The sequence below is a fragment of the Clarias gariepinus genome, chromosome 14, assembly GCF_024256425.1.
Source record: "Clarias gariepinus isolate MV-2021 ecotype Netherlands chromosome 14, CGAR_prim_01v2, whole genome shotgun sequence".
Taxonomy (NCBI): domain Eukaryota; kingdom Metazoa; phylum Chordata; class Actinopteri; order Siluriformes; family Clariidae; genus Clarias; species Clarias gariepinus.
Window position 1 is genome coordinate 6,540,775 of NC_071113.1, and position 23,326 is coordinate 6,564,100.

Genomic DNA, 23,326 nt, shown 5'->3' on the forward strand with positions numbered 1-23,326 from the left:
GCAGTTAAACGATGCAAGGTATTTGTAGATTCTAGAAAAGGTAATTGTGAGGGTTTTGGTGTGCAATATTATTATTATTATTATTTATCTGTTTATTTATTTATTTATTTTTACCACAGTTAAAGTTTATTGTCAGAATTGAAAATTAATATGGTAGCCTCCTGCCTGGTAAAGCTACAGGTGACTGTTTCTGAAAATCTCATAGTGTAATCTCATGTGTAATAAAAAAGAAAACAATAAATAAACAAAATGTATTTAATATACCATATTACCCACAATTCCATTAACATATGAATTGTGCATTTGCATGGCTGAATAATGACATTCAGTGCCGCTGTCCCTCTCACACAGTGTGCTGTCTTTTTTATGGTGTACTGGTCCAACATGTGTCCACCCTAACCGCCAGTCTGAACTCTTCCAGACACCAACCACAAAGCTCCATGTGGCTCCTGCCAGGACAAAAGCACAGAAAATTGCAACTTCTATTTAAACCCAGGCGAGTCTTAGTCTACTGTATGTCCACATTTCCACTTCCTTCAGGGTTATGAAACCCTGTCAGTCATGTAAATGCAAATGCAAATGTAGATGGTGGCACTATACAGTAGTGTGTAAATACTTGATGTGATTAGACATAGGGAAGATGTATTTAACTAAGGAAATCTACCAAGCGACGCCACAATGGCACTGAGTCCTCATAGGTCTCATATGCTTGTCGCTGTCTTGCTCATCAGGCATTTTAAATCTGCATCAAGATTTGAAGGTGGCTCATGCAAGAAGCAACTAAAGCCTAGTGCTAGAGACCATTATAATTGCACTAAAATAAATGAATGTGTTTCCCATCATTCTGTACCCATCATTATGACAATGTATGTTATACAGATTATGGAAAAAGAAAGGTTGGGCTTATGTTCCAAAGCATACCACATCGTTGCTTTCGTCAAACCTGGTGGAGGTAATATTGTGTCAGTGTGCTTTAGTGATGATGTGACTGCTAATAGTCAATTTTGTAGCAAAAAGAGTTATAGTTTCTGTTTGATTTAAAAGAATTCGGCAATACTGATATATATATATAACTTCATAGTAATGATGGATAATGACAGTTATTGATGGTAAAAAAGTTATTGTTCTTAAAGGGCCAAATCAGTCGCCTCCACCCATCTGAGCATGCTTTTCATTTAATTAAGGCAAAACTGAAGGCAGAAAGAGTCATAAATAAGCTGAAAAAAACGGTTTATGCAATGGCCTGGCAAAGCATCTCAAAGGAGTAAACTCAGCTTTTGGTGATGTTCATGGGTTTGTTGGACAAAATGGTCTTCATTATTCAAGGTACTAATTAAAAGCCTGCGCCTTTAAATGAAGCAGGCATAGTGGACAATAACAAGCCAGCATTTCACTTAGATACTGTGAGATGAGACCATGCAGTGCTTTATTGGCAAATTAAAAAGAAAATATACTGGGGGTCAGTGTGGGGTGAATAAAATAAGAGGTTTGTAATTTTTTTTTTTTTAAATGGACTAACCTTTTTCTGAAAGTTCCACATGGTAAAACTTCATAATAGGTCATCCTACCTGTAAGAAAAATAATTAGAAATATTATTAGAACTAGTTTTTCTTTGATTCTGTATACTTTTCTTTCAATCATTCTGGTACAAGTTAATTGAGTACAATAATTGCCCTATCAAGGAATCTTTTGTATAACAAAATTCATGTTTGAATGTTCAAGTCTAGTAGAAACTAATATCAACAAGATTTGACATTAATTAAACAAATGATTGGTAGCAATGAGCAAATGTAAATAATAATAATAATAATAATAATAATAATAATAATAATAATAATAATAACTATCAATATATATAATAACAATTGGACATTATCTTAAAAGAATCTTTAGGAGTCTGTAGTTGTGCATACCACAAAAGCCAACACTCAAGTTATTAGGTTTTATACCACATTTTACAGTTCCACAATCACACCTCACGTAATGCATGACTAAGTGTACTGAGCCTGCAAAAGTATTGATTTAATAAGCAGTCAGAAATAGCAAAATCAGACCAAATAAAGGATATCTTAGATACAAATACTAAATGATAAAGATGTGGGGACCTGAACTGGATGAAAAGGATGTCTAAGGAATCATTTAGGCCAATTGTTTGGATTTGTTGCTTAATATACACATTATATGTAACAGAATTGAGAAACTCTCATTCAAACTAGGGCTGCACGACTTGATAAAAAATTCCCGTTGGGAATGTAACAGCAATATTTTACTATTAAATGTATTATTTTTTATTCACACTTATTTATGCAGGCTAACAGCAAACAATGTGACAAATGATCTTAAAAACATGTTGATGTTATGTTAAAAAAATAAAATAAAAAAATAAAATTATTGACAAACTATAAATCCCCAGTAATGCATACAGTACCTATAATAAATTGCACCCTATTGCTTAATTAATTGATTAATTGGCCAACAGTACACTTGTTACGCTGTCACTGATATTACAGATGTGTAGTGGATGTGCACTCAAAATAAACACCTGTCCCTTGCTAATATGAATGTAGTAAAAGGGTGCTAGTGTATATTTTATGACAGTGTACACATTGTTCGTTTTTTATTTATATGAAATGAAACATGAAATAATTGCTTCTTTAGATGGGAATTTCACATTTATTTTATTTTTAATGTAAATTTATCTTCTTTTAAAATTGCATATACATCATTAATGTAAATAGACTTTATAATAATAATGCTTCAAATATTACTTACAATACTGACCTGGCAACTCTTTAAACTTTAAAAAAAATTTAGTGATTAATTTTTAAAATGTTTGATTTCCACATTAGAAAATATGTTTTTTAAAAGATTTATAATACATTAATAAAATAAAGATGTGAATTCTTTTGGAGTAAATGCATTGATAAAAAATGAGATCTGTTGAAGTGGTGCTGACTCACAGGCCCAAGATTACCAGTGTTGTCTGTTGATGATATTAGATATTATTGAGACTAAAATCTAATATCTTTCATTAGCTGGTCAGTTTACCTATTACTATTTGCTGTCATTCATATAATTTGTGGACAAAGAAAAAAACATTGACTGGACAAAGTGTGCTACTTTTAGTTTCTCCTCCAAATGCATTTCTGTCATAGGCATTTCTATCTATCTATCTATCTATCTATCTATCTATCTATCTATCTATCTATCTATCTATTTTTGGGGAAGAATGATCAACATGAAATTATCTACCTACTTCACATTCATTACATCTGTCAATGTATTTGCACATGCACCTTAAATCACTACTGATGATGTGTTACAGATACCTCTGGAAAATGTGGAGGGGCGTGTCACTTTGTGTAACCACCTAACATTATTGCCTCTGATTGTCTGCATGAATCTACAGTCTGGGCTTGAAAGAAATTAGCCATAGCTTTGCATCTTCATATCCATGTGGTTTTCTTAATTGTGCTGCTGCATGTGGTTCTATGAAAGCTATAAATAGTGTAATTTTAATTTTTGTTATCAGCAAAAAAAAAAAAAAAGTTTAGGAATAAAAAAAGGTCTTATATCTTGCTTATGTTTTTGAAACATTTGCTAGTTAATTTATAGAATCTGTACTTTCATTAAATAGATTTCTTGGTCATATTGAATGAATTGCATGTAGTACACCCTTTATTAGACCCTTTGACAGCACTTTTAACCCATAAACTGATCATCTCTGTGCTGTGCTGTGGTTAAATTAGTCTCTGCAAATGTGAACAGCATTACTCTTTAGTTTGTAAGACTGAGAGTGACTAATCAAAGACAGCACATAAGACTGTATGAAAGCTTCAGATCAAGCTCTGAACTTGCAACGTGTCCATGAGACTATGCATACTTTCAAATTATGCCAAGTCTCTCTCTCTCTCTCTCTCTCTCTCTCTCTCTCACACACACACACACACACACACACACAAACACATACGTATTCTTTCATGTTTCATATTTTAAATAAATACTTACAAATATTTTAACATTTATATCTAATGTTCGAATGTGATTTATTTCATATCATATTAATGTTTTTCTGATCTTAACATAAATATGTATTGTTTAACGCAGTCAATGAAAAATAACAAAATGTAATTATAAAGAGATGGATGATGATCATAAATATATAAAGACGATGATCATACATGGCTTTCTAATTTATACTATTATATATTTATATATATATACACACACACATAAAAGTGGGGTTATATAATGTTTTTCAGGTCAGGTATATTGCAAATATATATAGTGCAAAAGGCAGAGGAGGAAAGTTGGGTGAAAACACTTCGATGGGCATCTGCTATCTGCACCACATATTTTCATGAAAACAGTCATTAGGGACAACAACTGCTTTCAACCAAATAACAGTAGAAAGCTATGGATTAAATGGATCCACCATAAACACAAGAGATCTCTGCTGTAATGACACACACACATATGACACATATGGTTCATTTGAAAATAAGGCAAAAAAAAGAAGGGAGGGGGGGTTGTGAGATGATATGAATTATGAAAGCATTGCTTTTAACGATGCACAGTAAGAAAAAAAAAATCAAAATGTAATATGAAAAAAAAACACAGCCATTGCAATATGTAATAGAGCTCTAATGCAAGTTTGCATCTTTTATAGAAGTCGCACATGAGGATGGACATGTGTTCATCCATCCATCTATCCATCCATGCCATACCATGTTAATCCCATGTAAGAGTCTTCCAGCTCATCAGGGAAAACCACTCAAAACGTCCACGTTGTCCTGCAATTGAGCTCTCTCTCAACATGGTTTTATTCTTTCTTGGCGAAGGAGGGTCTCTCTCTCTCTCTTTCTCTCTCTCTCTCTCTCTCTCTCTCTCTGTTGAACATGCTGAGGATGTTGAGCACCTCCCTACTTACACTGCTGGCAATATAAAAGCCAGGATGAGGTGTGTGTTTGGGCAGTAGGGAGTGTGTGTGTTGGGGTCTGGGTTTGGAGTTATAAAACTCAACGTATATGATCGGCGCCTGAGGGAACTAAAGACACAACACTCTCGCCTCAAAGAGTCTACATGTCTAACATTTAGACATGTTCAGCTTTGTGGATATTCGGTTAGGGCTGTTGCTCGCGGCCGTCGTGCTCGTGGCGAGAGGACAAGGCGAGGATGACAGTGAGTACACCGTGCCGTTGGTTTATTATTGATGTTTCAGTTTTGTTTTTGTTTTTTAAATCATCAAAGCTGGAGATCAAAGCGCCTAGTTGCATGTTTCGTGTTTCGTGTTGCGCGCGAGCTGTTCCAAGTTTGTTACAAACTCAGCAGCTGGCTCAAACTTTAAACCTTGTCCCATTTGAGGAGAAATTAAGGAAAAAGAAACGAAGCTGCGCCCAATTTAGCGGTTTGCACAAAAGGAAATCGTGATGGCAGACAGATGCCATGAGACAGATGTGGAACATCTGGAGAGCGCAGAAGTTTTCGTGTGCGCTCATCAGGTGGAAGACTGAAAAAAAAAATCATATTATATTATATTATATTATATTATATTATAGTAGCATAGTATAATAATTTCCACAATTGATTCTTTTTGTTTTAAGCAATGTCTGATAATGAAAATTAGTGATGCCTGTTCTGTAACGCCAAGAGACAAGTTCAACATGATGTAGTTTGGGCGTTTAAGTTAATTATAAGAAATGTGAGTCAATTGTGCCACCACGTGGCCGGTTTGTGTATTGCATGACAGAGTATAATTTTTTTTTTTGTGGGCTGGGTTTGGAATTAGGACACGCCCACTGAAAATATTTTTGTTTCCCCAGACACTGTTTGTTTCTCCCTGAAGTAGACCTCTGCTGACCTCTGATAAAAGTTTATGCTGTGAATTTTTTCAGAAAAGTTCCTGACATTAAATGTGCTTAGAAGTACAGCTCTGTTTTAGTACGATTGAAATGAACGTAGATAGATAGATAGATAGATAGATAGATAGATAGATAGATAGATAGATAAATAGCATTCAACATCTGAAACATTCCACATTTCTATGTCTGCAAAGTAAGCTTGCATGACATGACATGTCGATATTGAGGGAAAAAAACAATCAGATTTTGTGAAATCATTAAATATGACTAATTAGAAAACTGTACAGTTTATCATATTGAGTTCATAAATTAATAAAGTAACATGATAAGTATCAAAGCCATCCATAATCATGCCTATATTTTACATTAATTATTTTATTGATGCAAATCTATTTATGCATCATGCCCGTCATTAAAACTTGTTCTCCCTTAAACTTGCTTTACGTGGAATAATTTGAGGAATTCAGAATGCCAGGAATCAGTGAGAAACGTAATAAAATGCTCATAACTCACGTGTTCCTCTTGGTCTTTCATTTGTAGGCTTTTTCAATAGCTGCACATTAGAAGGCCAGTCGTACAATGACAAGGACGTATGGAAACCTGAGCCATGCCGGATTTGCGTGTGCGACAGCGGAACTGTCATGTGCGACGAGGTGATCTGCGAGGACATGCAGGACTGCGCCAACCCAGAAATCCCCGATGGCGAATGCTGCCCTATTTGCATCGACGGTATATTTGCCACATCACCACGCAACCACCCACTCGCTCCCAGGCGTGCTAGTTTTAATGTCGCCCTCTAGCAGACTTGTCTCCTTACCTGAGCTTGGAAAGATTAAAACCAAGTGAGGTATCTCTCCTCCGATGGCCGTCCTGCTGGAAAGTTGCACAGTCTGGGAGGGCACTACTGTGGATCGATTTTCACACACTGGATTAAGATTGCTTTTGGGATGAGCGCTATTTGGCAATTATGAAAGCTTGATTTTGTGAAAGCAAACACAGTGGAACACTTTTTTTGTTCATGATCAAAGTTTCTTCCTTAACCTTGGGGCAATCAAAATGAAAATCAAACAAACAAACAAAAAATATAGACAATAATAATGATATACAATACATGTCTGAAACACTTGATTACAGACAGACAAAACACTAATTTTCATTTGTATTTTATTTCCTAGGCACAGAAACACCAACTAATGGTGGCAACGAGGTCAGTAACACTACCACCTTACACTAAATATACTGTATTTCTTGTTATTTATGTTATATATTTTTGTATTTTGTGTTTGTTTATTATCCAGTAATTGAATTGTGTAGAAGTGATATAAAAAAAACTATATTTACTTAAAGGTTTAATATACTATTTATTAAAGGCATATAATTTTATTTTGATGCATAATTATGTAAATGCATATATATATTTTTAGGGTCAGGGAGCCCAGGGCCCCAAGGGTGACCCGGTAAGCATTATTTTACACTTCCTTTTGATGTAGTTGTTTGTTGCCATTTTTAACCTTGTTACTATAATTTGGTTGTATAATTCTATTTTAAAACATTATTTGTGTGGAAAAACATTTAATAAGACACATGTTGCTAATATGTTAATATGTTGCTAATATTTCATGTATGCAACAAAAAACATTGACTCGGTTGTTTATATAAATCAGAAATAAAGCCATGCAGATGAGTAAAGTGATAAGGACTCATTTTGTAACCTTATGACCTTATGACCTGTATAAACTTTGACCTCTGCCAGATAAAAATTTTATGTGGGGGCCTTTATATTTTAACTTAATGCTGTGTCCCAAATTTTAGTGTATTTGCTCCATATGAAGTTTTATTTCTGTTTTTTTTTTTTTAATATACTGTTGGTAATATATAAAAGTAATTAATACTTCAAAATTATACCTTTATAATTTTTAAATATATTGATATATTTGATTTTATAATTTTGTTATTTCCAAATGGGACAATATTTGTATTATTATTATTATTATTATTATTATTTAGTTTCATTATTGTTTCCTATGTTCTGAAATGGCACTTTAAGATGTGGACTTGTTGTTACATTAATATAATTAATAATTAATATAAATTCTGCATTGGATCAACAGGGTCCACGTGGAAATCCTGGTAATGATGGCATGCCTGGAGAGCCTGGACTTCCTGGACCTCCCGGCCCCCCTGGACCCCCTGGTCTTGGTGGAGTGAGTATATCACTTTATACTTTTTCCACAGATAATGATGTGCAAAGCAATTCCATGCAGGGTATCATCGGATCAAACACTATGAGGCTCAAGCACAAAATCCTTTAACTTAAACCTTACTGTAGACTACAGCATCTGGTTATCTGGTAGTGGCAATAAAATGGTAAAATCTCTAAGGCCTCAATTAAAATTAAAAGCAATCTATGGAACGATATGTGTTCTTAGTTTTACACTAAAGCTTGTGCGCCCATGGAAAACCATGTCCTCTCCTTTCTTCCATAATTCTCCTGTAAATCAGCACCACCAAGATGGAGAGCAGTTTTAACACCTTATACTCAGGAGCTCCAAGTGCTTTATACATTCACATGACATGAGCAGCGTGTGTGACACCAGTGGCAATGTGAAGAAACTCCAAGTAGAAAAAAAATGTCTGCATGAAAACTGTGATAAAGAATAATGCTGACACTGTGAAGGATTTAAGTTTAAACACTAATATGTGATCTAAACCAAAATATTGTAATACATAGACATTTGTTAAGTGTGTAATCGACAGATTATTACAGGTTTTAAAATATACATTTTGTGTGTTCTTTTACAGTACAACCTGCCCCAGCTGTCTTACGGTGGTGAGAAATCCAGCGGCCCAGCTGTTCCTGGACCACCAGTATGATCATTTATTAATCTCCCTTCTCTTCAGAAACCATTATTCCCAACATGTTACATGTTAACTGTGATCAAACCTTACAAAACCGTATAATCTTTTATTCTATAGAATTACACATAAACAAGCCCCCCCCCCCCCCAACTTAATCTTACACTGATAAATGCATCATACACTTAACGCCTCTCTGTGTCTCTCCTTCAGGGCCCAATGGGACCCCGTGGATCTCCTGGACCCTCAGGTTCTCCTGTAAGTTTTCTTTTCTCCATTGTCTAAAATGTGCTCAATTATTAAGTTCATTATTAAAAAAAAAAAAAAAAAAAAAAAAATTTACAGCCAGTAGAGCAGTGTTAGTGTCATTTGTTTCACCAAATTTTTCCTCTGACATTTTCTCAGGGACCTCAAGGATTCATTGGACCTGCCGGTGAACCTGGCGAGCCTGGCTCACCTGTGAGTATTTACTTCCTGCAGCGTTCTTTTCTTATGCTGTGACCTCACTTCCATGCTCAGGAGATTTTACTTCCTTTCCACAAACAGTAGAAGATTTCTGTTAGAAACAGATTTGTGTTTATAGATATCAGGAATTTATATCTAAAATATTACTATTATAAATATATAAGACATATTTATTTATTATAAATATACACATACCTGTCTATTTAAATATATTTCATGATTCTTACTTATTTATTTTTTATTCTTTATTTTTTAGGGTCCTATGGGTCCTCGTGGTCCTGCTGGTCCCCCTGGAAAGAACGGAGATGATGTAAGTCCATGATGAATTAAAATTTTATTTAAAATAAGGATAGTTCTTAATATTTTCTAAAACACATGCAACCTTTTTTGCAATAGCTATTTAGATACACTTTCTATTTTAGATTTTTTTAAATATTTATAGACCTGCAGGTTAATTATTATTATTATTATTATAAAATCTTTTTTGGATATACTCAGGGTCCTATCATTTGCTGCATCATTTGTGCAAGTCTTTTCACTTTTCACTTTTACTTTTTTAGGGAGAGGCTGGCAAATCTGGTCGCCCTGGTGAGCGTGGAGCGGCTGGTGCTCAGGTCTGTATAGGAAGAACCTATTGCATTGAATAATAGACAGTTACATTACGCATGTATCATTGGTAATGTAACTAATTAACCAAAATCCTCTCTTTTACTTACACAGGGAGCTCGCGGTTTCCCTGGAACTCCTGGACTTCCCGGCATCAAGGGACACAGAGTAAGTAGGACAAATCACGTGAAGTCAAAGCCCTTTCAATTGACCTGTAAACTCTCCGTGACCTTTTTAAATCTATCCCTTTATCTATATTTAGGGTTTCCCTGGTCTAGATGGAGCTAAGGGAGACAGTGGCCCTGCTGGACCTAAGGTATGATTCCCTCTTTGTAAACGTGCATACAGTATTTGGATTGAACTTTTTTAAGTTATCGTTGGAATTTAGTTGTATTTATTTGTATAGAACTGACTTGGGTTGTATGTTGTTTTCAGGGAGAGTCTGGTTCACCCGGTGAGAATGGTGTTGCTGGTGTTATGGTAAGTCAATTAGCTTTTTTTTCTTTTGTGCGAGACAGAAATATATACCAGTATGATTTAAAAAGCTGAACGTTTTTTCCTCATTATTTTTTAGGGCCCTCGTGGTCTGCCTGGTGAGAGAGGCCGCCCCGGACCTTCTGGACCTGCTGTAAGTGTCTTGAGAATAAACATATTAGACAAAGACCTCATCCTCATCCAACGTGCACTGTTCTACTTAAACTCTTAGGTCACTGTTTTACATAAACTGTAGCATTAACTTGATCAAAGGCGCTAATAATTAAGTAATATACATCATCAAACATAGTCGAAGAAATAGGAGGTAGGGAATTTATTAAACCTAAATATTTACCTAATTTTCTATCAATGCATTCAAGCATGACTGAAGTTTTAATGCACAGTAAGTTCTAGTGTATTTTATGTATTCATTCTATTTGATCAACTAATCTGGGTAGCTAAACTAGTTTAACATATGATTTGTTATATGTTTCCTCCCACATTTCTGTCAGTTAGATTTATTATTTTTTTTAACTGTTGTTTGTATTTGTTTACCTAGGGTGCTCGTGGTAATGATGGCAACTCTGGCCCTGCTGGACCCCCTGTAAGTATTACCTGTTCTTTTGTTAGATACAGCATAATGAATAAAAAATATCAAAATAATAACTATTATCTTTTGATCATAGTGTATAAGTGGCAACTTTGCACTTCCATAAGCTGACCTGAATTACATAGAACATTTTTAAATCTATTGTGCTTTAGCAGACAGTTTTAAAGTTGAATAGGGAAAAAGGCAAAGTAATGCAACTTTTTTCTTGTTGTCTGATTCACGCTTTTAGGGACCCACTGGCCCATCTGGTCCACCTGGATTCCCTGGTGGTGCTGGAGCTAAGGTAGGTTTTAAGCCTCTCCAAAATACACCCACTCCTCCTCATCGTCATCATCACCATCACTATCATTATTATCATCATAATACTCATGCATTATATTTATTCTCCTGTTAGGGTTCCTTAGTATTGATTAAAGCAGGATTACACCTTAAAGCACTTCTCTCTTTAGAGACAGTCTTATCATATCTATATACACAAGTAGATTTAATCATTAATATAGACAAGATATGTTTACATAACCTAAGCTGCATGACAAAATGGCAATTTGCTCTGACTTGTCCTTCAAATCACACACAATAGGAAGGAAAAATTGAATGAATAAGTTCTTTCAGATTTGAATCCAAAATTAGAAATGACTTGAACCATTAAGGGTTTAGTGCCCAACTATGGCAGCTTTCAGATTAGCATTCCGAAGCCTTAATTACTGATCAAGTACTGCAATCCTTGCCTCTTTGTATTACAACAACAATGACATTACCCTCTTACCCGATTACAGGGAGAGACTGGACCCTCTGGAGGCCGTGGCTCAGAGGGACCTGTAGGAGGTCGTGGTGAGCCTGGTAACCAAGGACCCGCCGGACCTGCTGGACCCCCAGTGAGTCAATAAGTTTTTTATTTGCTTGTTTGTATAATTACAGTTAATAGCTTTTAGTCTGAACTTAACTTTACTCCTTCTCTTTTTAGGGCCCTCCTGGTACTGATGGAAGCCCTGGTGGCAAGGGTGCTCCTGTAAGTATTGTCGATTGTACTTTTATACTATTATATTGGCTTTTATACTATTGGTCTTATTATTAGGAAACTTCTTATTATGATAAGCAGTTATAATAGAGCACTGCTTAACCATTATTTTACAAACTTTGCGTTTTGATGATATGGATATATAACATGGACTTTTAAATAAATGAATTATCTTGGTGCAAACTGTAACTTAAAACTGGTTAAAAGTTTTTCAAACCAAATTAACAGTAATAATAGGCTAAAGTCAAGGAAACTGGTTTTCAGAAAGGTTTTAGCAGTTTCTGCTATTGTAGCATTGTTGCTACAGTGCTTTACAACATGTCACTTCATTGTATTTATGTTAATCATATCAGGAATGCTTCATACATCATTCAATAAATATTTATTTTAAATACTTGTATAGGGCCCTGCTGGTATTACTGGTGCTCCTGGTTTCCCTGGTACTCGTGGCCCTGCTGGACCCGCTGGATCTGCTGGTGCTGTTGGACCTAAAGGACTTAATGTATGTACACTTTTGTTCGAACATAGATCTTTTAACGTTACTTCTGCAGTTTTACAAAACTGTCAGTGACTATGATGTTTTAAAACAAGCAAACTTTAAGATGGACCTGATTTTTCATCCTGCAATCATTCATGAGTTGATTAGTATCTTTACATTATTTGCATTAGAGGAGGTAAATAGGTTTTGAAGGTATTTTGTTTTATTGATCACAGGGTGATTCTGGTGCTCCAGGACCCAAAGGAGAGCCTGGTCCTAAGGGAGAGCCTGTAAGTATGCCTAATATGTAACACATGTTGTATATGAAATCTGATGATGACTAGGATTGATGGTCTTATTCTTTTTTTTTCTTTCTTTGCTTTCCTTTTATACAGGGACCTTCTGGACCTCAGGGTCTTGCTGGACCTTCTGGTGATGAGGGAAAGAGAGGAGCTCGTGGTGAGCCTGGTGGTTCTGGACCTGCTGGACCTCCTGGTGCTCGTGTAAGCCGAAAATATAAAATATATTTGTGTTTGTGAAATTTCCTTGATCCTGTTCCTTCCCAAATTTTGACAGATCCCTCAGAAGTGATTAGCATTTATGAAGGAATTAAAAATGGATAGGAAAAAATAGGCCTTTTGTATACAACACAAGACCATACATACATTTGAGTAATACCCAACCTTAAAAAAATTATAGAAAATCCCACAAAGCAAAATTTCTCTTAAAAAAGAAAAAAGCTCAAATGACCTAGACAATTCCCAAGTGTTACAATTAATAATTAGATTTTTTAAAGAATAACTGTATATATCTTATAGAGCTAATAATTGAACTTATAGTCATAAATACATTGATAACCTGAACTTAACTACAATAAAAAATCTTAATGAATAAAAATCAGAACAGAAATAGTGTGTAAAAATATAATTATTGTACATAATTTTATATTATTATTATTATTATTATTATTATTATTATTATTATTTGTTCACCTACATCTTTCTTTTCAAACAGGGTGCCCCTGGCAACCGTGGTTTCCCTGGTGCTGAAGGTGGACCAGGCCCCAAGGTAAGTCTTTCTTTCTCATGAAATCTTTTATCGAAAATTATTGCATTGTTCATTACAATTATAATTTCAGTAAATTTCTTAGACAATTTCGGCTGGGCTGATTCTATAGAGCTGTCCATGGTCCTGGATCAGATTCACTGACTACAAATCGATTCATTGTGTATAAGACAGATATCTATATGTTGTTTGTATTTTCCTGCATTTTAGGGTGCCCCTGGTGAGACTGGATCCAACGGACCTGCTGGACCTCAGGGAGCCACTGGAGAATCTGGCCGACCTGGAGAGCCTGGACTGCCCGGCTCCAAGGCAAGATTCCTGTCTTTTTTACCCATCTTGATGATTATTTCCACATTTTTTGTTTTAGTTTTATCTTACTGTCCCATGTATCTTGTTTAGGGTGTGACTGGTTCCCCTGGTGCCCCTGGACCTGATGGCAAATCTGGACCTTCTGTAAGAGCACACATTAGTATAATATAGTTCAATATGGGAAAATATACTGCATTTGACACTAACTTACTCATGTAACAGAATGTTAACTGGGTGACAGACAGGGCATTGGGTCATATTTTAAAGCTTTGCATACACTTGGGTCTGAGTTGTTTTTAGGGGAATTTAGCATGGTTGTATATTTTTTTTATATAGGGCCCTGCTGGTCAAGACGGTGCTCCTGGACCTCCCGGCTCTGCTGGATCTCGTGGTGCCCCTGGCGTGATGGGATTCCCTGGACCTAAAGGAGCTGATGTATGGCGAGAAAAAACATTTATCACCAAATTATCACCATACTGTTTCTTGTTTAATATTAGCGATAACAATTTGTGCATTTAGACTACTTATATATGAAACTTATATTAATGTATACTTAAAAAACAAAAAAATTAATTGCAATTCCATCCTCTTGTAGGGTGAGGCTGGTAAGCCTGGCGAGAGAGGAGTTGAAGGACCCGTTGGTTCTGTGGTGTGTACTCTTTCCTCTCTTTTCCTCTAAAGAATAAACATGTTTGTATTTAAAGAGTGTCTAACCTTTGTACTTGCGAAATAAAACCTGTGTGATTTTTTAAAAATATTTTTTATAGGGTGCCCCTGGTAAAGATGGTGATGTTGGTGCTCCTGGACCATCTGGACCTGCTGTAGGTTATTCATAATCATAAGAAATAAATATATATGCTTGTATCATATTTTGTTTTCATGAAGTTTTCTATAACAGGGACCTGCTGGAGAGAAAGGAGAACAAGGCGCTGGTGGAGCACCAGGATTCCAGGTAGCCGTTGACCTGTATAGTAAAACAAGCTCTTTTGTGTTAGCTTCAGTAGCAATTTTTTATAATTATTTTAGGCAAATTATTTTTATATTGTGCACCATCAATCACTTTCATGCTTTTTTTTTTTTTACCGTTATAGGGTCTTCCTGGAACTCAGGGTGCTACTGGTGAGACTGGCAAGGCTGGTGAGCAGGTGTGTGCCAGTGCAGTGTAGTGGAAATGTAGTATCCACAGCTTTCTGCTACTTGTGTTTGTATTAAACATAGCCCTAACATAGGGGTTTTGGAAACAAATATGAGGTATATTGCATTCCATGGTCAGTATTAACTGTTGATACGATCTGCTCCTCTGAGTAGGGTCTGCCTGGTGAGGCTGGTGTTCCTGGACCTTCTGGACCCAGAGTAAGTATCGCTGTGGTCAATTTTAACTTCCTAATAACATTATATGCCTCGTCTTAACAAGAATCGCAATTAGTCTACCTATATTTGTGGATGTACACTTAAATCAATTTCCCTTTCTCAGGGTGATAGAGGTCTTCCTGGTGAGCGTGGTGCCACAGGCCCTGCTGGCCCCACTGGTGCTCGTGGCTCTCCCGGAGCTTCTGGTAACGATGGTGCTAGGGTAGGTTTTGCATAGCTCACAGCTTCATGAGAAAGACGAATAAAATCTGCATATGTATTTATGAAGCAATATGGGTCTGTTTATATTTAGGGAGATGCTGGTGCTGCTGGAGCTCCTGGTGGTGTTGGTGGTGCTGGTCCACAGGGAATGCCTGGTGAGCGCGGATCTAGCGGACTTCCTGGCCCAAGAGGAGAAAGAGTAAGTGCTGAACATCACATTTTTGTATTAAATATGTGTCATACATCAAAACGTTTTTAATTACAATGGCCAGCTACATTGGAATATAATCCATAACAATGATAGACTCTGGGTCTCAAATTCCAACCCAGTCAGTTCAGAGTAGTGCATCTTACCAGTTACTAGAAAAATGTTCAGAAAAAAGCATTTAACCCTTATTATAATGTACAGAGGCATATTTAAAACAAGGTTCCATCCAAATTTTCCATAGCATATGAAATTATGTGTGTCTATAAGCCAATTTATACATTGATCAAAGATACTTCTAAAATATTAATTAATTAAGGTTATTATTAGACCACTGAGAAGGAGGAAAATATAATCTGTAAAATATACGAATTCAGTGTTGTGCAAGAAAATAAACTTTAATTAATTACTCTTTCACTTGAATTTGGAGAACCGTGTGTGATGGTGTCTTTACAAGGCCTTTGATGTCTTTGATAGGGTGACCCTGGACCTAAGGGACCTGATGGTGCTCTTGGAAAGGACGGTCTCCGTGGAATGACTGGCGCTATTGGTGCCCCTGGACCATCTGGCACTGGTGGAGAAAAGGTTACCAAAGATGCACTCGTTTTGCTTGGTTGTTTGTTTATTTTTGTTTGTAGTAGAAGCCATGACAAAAAGTATGTGTAAATTTGTAACTATTTGATTGTAATTATGCATGAAATGTATTGACTATTGGAACATTAACTGTCTTTTCCTGTCATGCTAAAGGGAGAACCTGGACCTGTAGGACCTGCTGGATCTACTGGACCTCGTGGTGTGCCTGTGAGTTATTTATTGTTATTTCATCAATGCCACTTAGAGCAGCAGGCTGCTATTAATCTTTACATAACACCACAACAGAATATGACAAATAAAAAGTCAAATACACTGTTACTGTTTGACTTTTAACATGACATTAAAACATGAGATAAAGGGAAAAGCTTAAATAACTGCACAAAGAATCATAACAAGTGGGAATTACAGTAGAAGATGCATTTAAGCAATAGACTTCTAAATTACTGATCAGGATAGGGGTTCAAGCCCCAGCTCCACCAAGCTGCCACTTCTGGGGGTTTGAGCAGGGCCATTAACCATGTCTGCTTTAAAGTTGCTGTATTAAGACTGTCCTTTACCCCAGCTTTTCACCTGTGATAGGCGGAGAAGTAATTTAATTGCACTTTAATGCCTATATATGACAAATTAAGGCTTCTTTGGCAGGGCTAGCTGACCTTGACTATGATCCAAATCCAGAGAGTCAAGTTCATGTCCTTTAATGGGGCTTGGATGGATCAGCTTCTTTCATGAAGACTAGCTTGTGCTCTAAATATCAGTAGAGACAAGTCACTACTTTGACATCTAGCTCCAGTAAATAGGCTTGGAGATGATGGGTCTATTCAGTGCCCCGATTCTAATGTGACCAAAAGTATTCAGACAACCGGTCATCACACCAATATGTGATTGTTAAACAACCCATTCCAGATTAAGTCCCATCTTTGTTTTCATAATAATCTTTATTCTTCTGAGTAGGCGTTCCACTAGTTTTTGGAGTGTGTCTATGGTGGCTTGTGCGCATTTACAAAGAGTATTATGAAGGTCAGACATAGATGGAACGTAAAGAGGCTTGGGTGCAGTCAGGGCATGAGTTCAACTCACAGAGATTCATTAGAGTTAAGGTCAGAGCTCTTTGCAGCTCTTCCAGTCCAAACTTGGTAAACTACTGTATGTCTTCATAACGTTTACTTTGTACCACGGGGCACTGTATACTTAAACTGGTTTGGGTCTTTTTGTTAAGCAAAGCAGAAGAGCTAGGTATGTTAGTGCAAGATCTGACTGTCAGCAATAACAATATAATGTAGATAATATCCTCACACTGCAACCTTTTTCATTTAAAGGCAGTAAAACTCCTTAGGTTGCTTTTCCCAGTCTATAACATATATATCAATATATCTTTACTAGGAATTCTACTAGAACTTGTAATAATTTTTTGGCTAGCTAATGGAGCAATTTCTCTTTAAACTACCTAGGGTGACCGTGGTGAGCCTGGACCTTCTGGACCTGCTGGATTTGCTGGACCTCCTGTGAGTATCCTCTTTTTCTTTATGCTATCAGATATATGGTTATTTTTTAGGCAATATTCAGTACAGAAAGGAAATACTAAAAGCTATTGCCTTTTACACTATAACAGGGTGCAGCTGGTCAGCCTGGAGCCAAGGGTGAGCATGGTGACTCTGGACCTAAAGGTGATGCCGGAGCTCCTGGACCTCCTGGACCTGTTGGTGCTGCTGGACCTCAGGTAATTTACCATAAATTGATATACAGAGTATTTAAATGTATATATAGACAAATGGACATACTTATGTAAATGTTTCTCTTTTCTATAGGGCCCTGCTGGTGCTACTGGAGCCAAAGGTGCTCGTGGTGGTGCTGGACCTCCTGTAAGGACCTGTTATTGACACATATTTGATGCTTCCAAAAAATACTTTATGCTGTATATATGGTAACAAAACTTATGTATAATTAGTCAGGGTATACATCTTTATTTTTTGTAGGGTGCTACTGGTTTCCCTGGTGCTGCTGGTAGAGTTGGACCTCCCGGCCCTGCTGTAAGTTACTTTCTCACAATTACCTCATTCTCTTTCCAATCCAATCCATTCTCTTTCCAATCTCTTTCCAATAAGGCATTATCATCACCCCATAAAGTATCAGCTTTAAAATGGACATTGCGACAATGTCTTACATTAAACTGAAATTACATACTCATATATCTCTACCTTATAGGGATCTGCTGGACCTCCTGGCCCTACCGGCCCAGGTGGTAAAGAAGGACAGCGTGGTGCCCGTGGTGAGAAGGGAGTAGCTGGTCGCCCTGGTGACGTTGGTGCTGCTGGACCCCCAGGACCTCCTGGAGAGAGAGGTTCTCCCGGTTCTGATGGACCTAGCGTATGTTACTACTTTACTTTTTATATCTATTACGTTGTATTAAATTGTATGTTAGATACAAATATTTGTCACAAAGCAACTTCCGGGTATAAAATTTGCACTTAATTTTATTCTTCAAGGTTGAAGTTCCATTAGTAATCAAAATAAAAAATTCTCTCCCACACAGTATTACAAGGGTTACTATTGTAAAAGTATTAATGCCAGAGAAGTCATTGTCTTTTGATTTGTTTTTTTCTCTAGGGTCCTTCTGGCCCCCCTGGACCTCAGGGTTTGAGTGGAACTGGTGGTATTTCTGGTAGCCCTGGACAAAGAGGAGAGAGAGGCATGCCAGGACCCCCTGGAACAAGTGTGAGTCTACCATACACTAAGAGTCTAGCATAGAATTTTAGTCACTTAACGCTTAAAGGTTTTTCTTACTCTCTAATCAAGACATAACACTAGTCTACATCTGTTCAAAAATGGATTTTCGAAAAGCTGATTATGTTTTGTTCCCCACTCAGGGAGAGCCAGGAAAACAGGGACCTAATGGTGCAGTTGGTGAGCGTGGACCTCCTGGCCCAATGGGACCCCCTGGTCTGAGTGGTGGTACTGGTGAGGCTGGACGTGAGGTAAGAAAACCTAGAAAAACTTTCTAGATAGTTTATTAATTTTTAAAAAGCTGATAGATGCTAAAATGTACTGGAGAAAACCTTTCTCTTTTGTTAACTTTCTGTTCTTGTGTCATTGCAGGGTAATCCTGGTCATGATGGTGCCCCTGGTCGTGATGGTGCTCCTGGCCCCAAGGTGATTTATACTGTCTTGGCATTTTTAAGCTTGTATTTATTTATTTTAAACTTTATTTTGGGCAGTGCAGTAATTTAAACAGTATGATGCCCTTCATCTAACAGAACAAACATATCAAAAGAATCAGTATTCCTATTTGTGTGGGTGTAAGTATATGCTGTTTACCTCAGGGTGACCGTGGTGAGGCTGGACATGCTGGTGCCCCAGGTGCTCCTGGACCCCCTGGTCCTCCTGGCACTGTTGGCCCATCTGGCAAACCTGGAGATCGCGGAGAAGCTGTAAGTTCTCAGAGCTTTTTTATTTGTTTTTACTAGAAACAGCTGGATATTTTTAGTTAAAAAATAACTTTGTAATTATTTAAAAATATATATATATAATTATTAATACAGTAAATGGGTTACTCATGTCTTGGTTTTCTCTTTAGGGTCCTGCTGGTCCCGCCGGTATTTCAGGACCTGCTGGTGCACGTGGTGCCGTTGTAAGTGCACCAAAGTCTTTGTCTTTCCAACTTCAAATAACACTTTTTGTCAGGAATACTTAAGTCAATAATTATTTGTTATTTGTTACTTCTATCTATCTTTTAGGGCCCTGCTGGTCCTCGTGGAGACAAGGGTGAGGCTGGAGAGACTGGAGAGAGAGGCATGAAGGGACACCGTGGTTTCAGTGGCATGTCTGGCCTGCCTGGACAGCAGGTAAGTGATCATGCCAAATTTAGATTCAGATTTAGTCCAAACAGTGAGACTAACCAATGATTCAAAGAAATATAATTAGAATTCTGTGCTACTTTGCATTCACAATATTGTACTTTTAGGTTGGTATCTCCAATAAGTTATGTTTATTATCATTTTGTGCACCCTTAGGGCCCCCCTGGTGAGGCAGGACCTGCTGGACCTACTGGGCCTGCTGGACCCCGTGTAAGTCTTTGATACCAAATCTGTAATGTTGTTCAGAAAGTGGTTTTGAATTTTCACATTTTTACACATTATTATTTACCAATTTGCTGCTCATTTTAGAGATGGTACTGTCATTCTTGTTATAGGGACCCGCTGGCTCTTCAGGTGTTCATGGTAAGGATGGCATGAATGGTATTCCTGGACCTGTTGGACCTCCTGGACCTCGTGGTCGCACTGGAGAGATGGGACCTGCTGTAAGTGGCATAATTGTTCATTGATTTATTTCAATCTGTGTATCTAATTTTGCCTTCAAAAGTCTCTGCTGTTCTAAAGCACTTTTCTTTTTGTAGGGTTCTCCTGGTCTTCCCGGACCCCCAGGTCCTCCCGGTCCTGCAGGCATTGGTGAGCCATTCCCCATTTTGCCCCAGCCTGAGAAGGCATCTGACCCATATGGCTACCGGGCAGATGAAGCTAGCTTGCGTGACCGTGATGCTGAGGTTGACACCACCCTCAAGACCATCAGCCAGAAGATCGAGAACATCCGCAGCCCAGAGGGAACCAAGACAAACCCAGCCCGCATGTGCCGTGACCTCAGGATGTGTCATCCTGAGTGGAAGAGCGGTGAGTTTAGAAGAGTCCAGAGAGAGTCAAAGGAATTGATAAGTTCTTTCCTAGACATTTAGGCTTAATTAGTTTGTAACAGCAAGAAACTTATTTCCACCACAATCTGTTTCTAAATGAGAATTCTTCAGTCTCCGACGATTAATTGTAATCTTCTTTTTACTGCTAAAGGTTCCTACTGGGTGGATCCCAACCAGGGATCTCCTCTCGATGCCATCAGTGTCTTCTGCAACATGGAGACTGGTGAGACCTGTGTGAACCCAGTTCGTGACAGCATTCCTCTGAAGAACTGGTACATCAGCAAGAACATCCGTGAGAAGAAGCACGTCTGGTTCGGAGAGTCCATGCCTGATGGCTTCCAGGTATGAAAAAGATGTAATTTCTTTAAATTGATTCTCTTATTGACTGAGCAGTCTTAGTGCTGCCTGCTTTAACTGTTAACTTCTTAATTTTCAATATTCAAGTGGTGCCTTATAATACAGCAAGGCATCAAGGCCATCTGTTTCAAATACATCTTATGTACACTTTCCAGTGCTTTCCAGTGAAATGGATTGAACCTAATTCTTTTTCTCCATCTACAGTTCCAGTATGGCAGCGAGGGCTCAGACTCTGAAGATGTGAGCATCCAGATGACCTTCATGCGCCTGATGTCCAACAAGGCATCCCAGAACATCACATACCACTGCAAGAACAGCATTGCCTACATGGATGAGGCCTCAGGCAACCTGAAGAAGGCTCTGCTCCTGCAGGGATCCAACGATGCCGAGATCAGGGCCGAGGGCAACAGTCGCTCCACGTATACAGTCAGCGAGGATGGCTGCACGGTAAGTGCTCACGTTTCTCTCTGGATGGTATTACTGTTGCCATGTGGCACATCTATTAAGTGTCTCTTGATGTTATGTTTGGACCGATTTACCGATTTCATATTCCTGTCTCCACAGTCACACACTGGCACTTGGGGCAAGACAGTCATCGAATACAAGACAACGAAAACATCTCGTCTTCCCATCATTGACATTGCTCCTATGGACATTGGTGCTCCCAATCAGGAATTCGGCATAGAAGTTGGCCCAGTCTGCTTCCTGTAAAAAAGATAAATCTGGACATTAAAAATGTTGTTGTTTTGTTTCTAGCAATCATCTCCAAATCTTTTTCTATGCATAAAAAAAAAAAAAACCCATTCGGCTGCAATCAGTCCACGTGCTTACACTTTAACATCCTTGAGGACGGTGCTTGTTGTGATCTCGAGAGACGTTCTGCTTTTCTTTTTTTTAAGAAAATAATTTTGAGGACCACTATTGCCAATCAACGTCAACATCATGGACACTTAGCGAGAATGTTTTGAGTCATTTGGCAACAAGAAAGTAATATATACCTGTACTTGTAAAGTGTAAGATCACCCCCCCCCCCAAAGATGCCAAAAATAAGAGCAAACAACCCAAAAGGTCATGAAAATACCCGTGACATTTTTTGCCATTTTTTTTTTTACCACTGCAGAAGGACATTGAAAAAACACAAGTGCTAATGTACAATTTTCTGGTGTTGAATAAATCTGAAAAATGACAATTAAGTGTCTTGTTCTTCTAGCTGAAAGGGAAAAGATGTCAACATCCTATCATCGTGTCACACAGGCTTTAGACTTAAACTTGTAATGGCTACCTCAGGACCAAATCATGTTACCTATGGGTGTTTGGGGGCACTAAGGCAGGTTATTACCACTAAAAAACATACTACCAAACTAAAAACATGAGTAAAATTTGTGAAAAGGTGCTACTTTCCTCTCCAGGTCCTAACTGTGGTGTAAATGTGTTTGACCAAATGTGTTTGTGCTTTTGGGACCTGTTTGGTGCTATTTAGTCTTGTTGTCAATATGATCCATTTGTTCTCTCATTATATTGTTGGCTAAAGAACAATAAAAGCTGAATGTGATGCTTTCTCTAGGTGAGTGAAGTAGGTGGACCGATTGCCAGATTGATTCCCAGGTTCTTTGGGGAAATTTTTTTTCTTTGTGTCTGCACATGGCCCCCCGACTGTCAATTTTTTCATTGTTTTTCTCTTCAAATGCAATGCACACCTTTGATTTTTTTTTTCCTTTTTTGGGAAGTTTTAATTCATTGGATTGTAGTTTTAAAAAAAAAAACAGCGGCACAGAAAGAAAACCACAACCAGACACTTTAATGGTTCCAAACAGAGGATCTGTACTTATTTTGTACATGTATAATATTTCGAGATGTTTTTAATTATTTTGGATGCTGAAATAAAGCATGTTTTAAAGTGGTCAAAGGAATGTTCGGCATGTCATCTTCTTGCCACAGCCTTATTGCCTTTCTATAAAATTACGCTATCTATACTTCAACATAATATTGGATTCACTGGACTGATATGTTTGCACATTTAGGTGGATGCAGAACATGTTTTTATTATGATAAATCTGTCATATTCTACAAAAGTCTATTTATATATTTTCCAAATACATTTTAAACAATTGCTTTATACTTCTAAAAAAGCCGATTATCTGGGGCACTTAACGTCACATGGTACTATAACTTTAT

At 37.4% G+C, this 23,326-nt stretch overlaps 1 protein-coding gene and 1 long non-coding RNA gene across 3 annotated transcripts; one reads left to right on the forward strand and one right to left on the reverse strand.

Moving 5' to 3' along the window:
- Nucleotides 1-241: 241 nt before the first annotated feature.
- Nucleotides 242-6,451, reverse strand: LOC128541639 (uncharacterized). Its single transcript, XR_008365641.1, has 3 exons — nt 6,375-6,451; nt 1,520-1,568; nt 242-449 (listed from the first exon to the last, which is right to left on the reverse strand). It is a non-coding gene; the product is annotated as an uncharacterized LOC128541639 (long non-coding RNA).
- Nucleotides 4,965-23,057, forward strand: col1a1b (collagen, type I, alpha 1b). 2 transcript variants are annotated; one of them, XM_053512151.1, is made up of 51 exons: nt 4,965-5,181; nt 6,402-6,590; nt 7,037-7,068; nt 7,286-7,318; nt 7,973-8,065; nt 8,664-8,729; nt 8,931-8,975; nt 9,123-9,176; nt 9,439-9,492; nt 9,743-9,796; nt 9,903-9,956; nt 10,051-10,104; nt 10,224-10,268; nt 10,363-10,416; nt 10,822-10,866; nt 11,102-11,155; nt 11,649-11,747; nt 11,837-11,881; nt 12,294-12,392; nt 12,605-12,658; nt 12,764-12,871; nt 13,383-13,436; nt 13,644-13,742; nt 13,833-13,886; nt 14,079-14,177; nt 14,338-14,391; nt 14,510-14,563; nt 14,641-14,694; nt 14,834-14,887; nt 15,051-15,095; nt 15,217-15,315; nt 15,406-15,513; nt 15,997-16,104; nt 16,267-16,320; nt 17,562-17,615; nt 17,723-17,830; nt 17,919-17,972; nt 18,087-18,140; nt 18,316-18,477; nt 18,718-18,825; nt 18,978-19,085; nt 19,207-19,260; nt 19,431-19,538; nt 19,685-19,738; nt 19,845-19,952; nt 20,121-20,174; nt 20,300-20,407; nt 20,504-20,774; nt 20,946-21,136; nt 21,356-21,598; nt 21,716-23,057. In XM_053512151.1, exons 1-51 carry the CDS (start codon nt 5,100-5,102, stop codon nt 21,860-21,862), a joined length of 4,335 nt encoding a protein of 1,444 aa, XP_053368126.1. In that variant the 5' UTR covers nt 4,965-5,099; the 3' UTR covers nt 21,863-23,057. The 2 variants fall into 2 exon arrangements, with proteins under 2 accessions (XP_053368126.1, XP_053368127.1); XM_053512152.1 differs by having other exon boundaries at nt 12,605-12,656; nt 12,843-12,871.
- Nucleotides 23,058-23,326: the final 269 nt, after the last annotated feature.

What these genes read in the sequence shown, in the direction of transcription:
- col1a1b (XM_053512151.1), top strand. Translation starts at nt 5,100, where the DNA reads ATGTTCAGCTTTGTGGATATTCGGTTAGGGCTGTTGCTCGCGGCCGTC. An exon ending in GTGGCCCTGCTGGACCTAAG is followed by an intron (nt 10,105 to 10,223) that starts GTATGATTCCCT and finishes TGTTGTTTTCAG; the next exon opens with GGAGAGTCTGGTTCACCCGG. An exon ending in CTGGCCCAAGAGGAGAAAGA is followed by an intron (nt 15,514 to 15,996) that starts GTAAGTGCTGAA and finishes TGTCTTTGATAG; the next exon opens with GGTGACCCTGGACCTAAGGG.